The sequence below is a fragment of the Gigantopelta aegis genome, chromosome 8 (assembly GCF_016097555.1).
Source record: "Gigantopelta aegis isolate Gae_Host chromosome 8, Gae_host_genome, whole genome shotgun sequence".
NCBI lineage: Eukaryota > Metazoa > Mollusca > Gastropoda > Neomphalida > Peltospiridae > Gigantopelta > Gigantopelta aegis.
The window spans coordinates 1,434,707-1,436,806 of NC_054706.1; the positions used below are offsets into that span (position 1 = coordinate 1,434,707).

Genomic DNA, 2,100 nt, shown 5'->3' on the forward strand with positions numbered 1-2,100 from the left:
GCATATACTGCATAACAACTGTATAACAAATAAAAGTGTCAATGGATAATAGTATTTGCACAAATAATCAACGTCATATATTACTACCAATCACACCCACAGCTGCTTTTACTCCGTAAATATTTGCACACCGAACTGTGACACGGAACTCTCTTCTTTGGTACTATGCAACCTAGACTCGTCTTCAGGAAAGCATGTTTGTGTCACATATTATTAGACTGGTCTACACATATTATTAGACTGGTCTACACATATTATTACACTGATCTCCACATATTATTAGACTGGTCTACATGAGAGAATGCTTCTGTCACAATCATTACAGTGGTTTTCAAGTGAGCATGCTGCTGTTACATATTATTTTCTTGAAGTAATCTCTGAAGCCTCTGTTCATTAACACATACGTCACGAAATTTATCGCTGAATTAAGAAGGCCAAAATTCACAGTGTAGCTGATAACGTTGTTGTCGATCCCCACGGTGTTATTAACGATCAGACACACGTTGTACGGGAACCAGCAGCAGAAAAATACACCGCACACCATCAGTGGAAGTTTGGTCAAGTTCCAGCTAGTACTGGACGAACCGCAGTTGGGGCGAACGGGCTGTGGCGCAGAATTAATGGCACGAATCTGAAAACGCGCGACAGCCAGAATTCTCCAATACAACACTAGTACGGTTAAAAAAGAAACGAAGAACATCAAACACTGTCCATACATCTGATAGACATACGGGACCACGTTTATGAAAACACAGGGCCCAGACGACCCGAAATTGTTAAAGTAAAGAGGAACAGTTCCGTAGGTGACGGCAAAAATCCACGAACAGGCGAGAAGAGAATTTCTTCGGGTTTCTATTCGCTGGTGGTATCTGAATGGGTGCACGATGAAGATGAACCGGTCTATGGCTATGAGGACGACACTGCCCATGGACGCCGCCACGCTGGTGTTGAAGGTGGTGTACAACAGCAGACAGCAGTACTTGCACGACGACAGGCGGGCGCCGATCACCGAGATGTACCAGAACGATTCGTACAGAACCCGCGTTCCCGCCAGCAGATCGGCGAGCGCTAGCGACACGACGAACGCGTTCGGCTCAGTCTGCAGAATGCGCAGTCGAAACACGGCCCGGATCGTGAACGCGTTTCCGAGCAGGATGACGATCGAGAGAAGCAGCATGTACACGAACAACACCACGTGACCCGTCGACTGAGCCTCGCTCTCGGAGCAGCTGGAGTTAGTAGAAACGCACATTTCAGCGTAAGATATCTTGTGTCCTCAGTGGATTTAATTATTTTAAATTATTCCATTTTCGTTTAATATTTATTTAGAAACTTCGTAAGAAATTCATTGAATACCCTTGTTGAATACACTGATATAAAGTAAAACCAGATTTGAAGAAAAGACACAGCTTCTAAACAGGATTAAATTATATATTGGTTATTTGAGCATGGCTTTGTACAAATAATTCGTAGACTTTTGTCTTGTACAGCTATACTGTTTTGGACATGTTTTGTCGTTTTGACTCCACAAACGTAATTTTCGATATATACTCCTACTGTAATATTAGCCAAGTTTGTTTTCAGTGATTAAAAGCCAGTCTATTCGTTTCTCAGTCGTAAAGACTTTGGCGAACCAAAAGTATAAATGTTCATCAAAATCACGAAAAACCTTATAAGCACAGAACATTGTCTTGTACGGCCATGTAACGCTGGACATCCATTTATGACTTTCCCCTGCTAGGTGTCCTGTAATGTACGGCTATGTAACGCTGGACATCCATTTATGACTTTCCACCGCTAGGTGTCCTGTAGTGTTCGGCTATGTAACGCTGAACATCCATTTATGACTTTCCCCTGCTAGGTGTCCTGTAATGTTCGGCTATGTAACGCTGGACATCCATTTATGACTTTCCACCGCTAGGTGTCCTGTAGTGTTCGGCTATGTAACGCTGGACATCCATTTATGACTTTCCCCTGCTAGGTGTCCTGTAATGTACGGCTATGTAACGCTGGACATCCATTTATGACTTTCCCCTGCTAGGTGTCCTGTAGTGTTCGGCTATGTAACGCTGGACATCCATTTATGACTTTCCCCTGCTA

General features: G+C 43.4%; 1 protein-coding gene across 1 annotated transcript; it reads right to left on the reverse strand.

Moving 5' to 3' along the window:
• Positions 1 to 331: 331 nt before the first annotated feature.
• LOC121378620 (melanocortin receptor 5-like) lies at positions 332 to 1,252 on the reverse strand. The gene has a single exon (XM_041506881.1). It carries the CDS (start codon positions 1,250 to 1,252, stop codon positions 332 to 334), a length of 921 nt encoding a protein of 306 aa, XP_041362815.1.
• Positions 1,253 to 2,100: the final 848 nt, after the last annotated feature.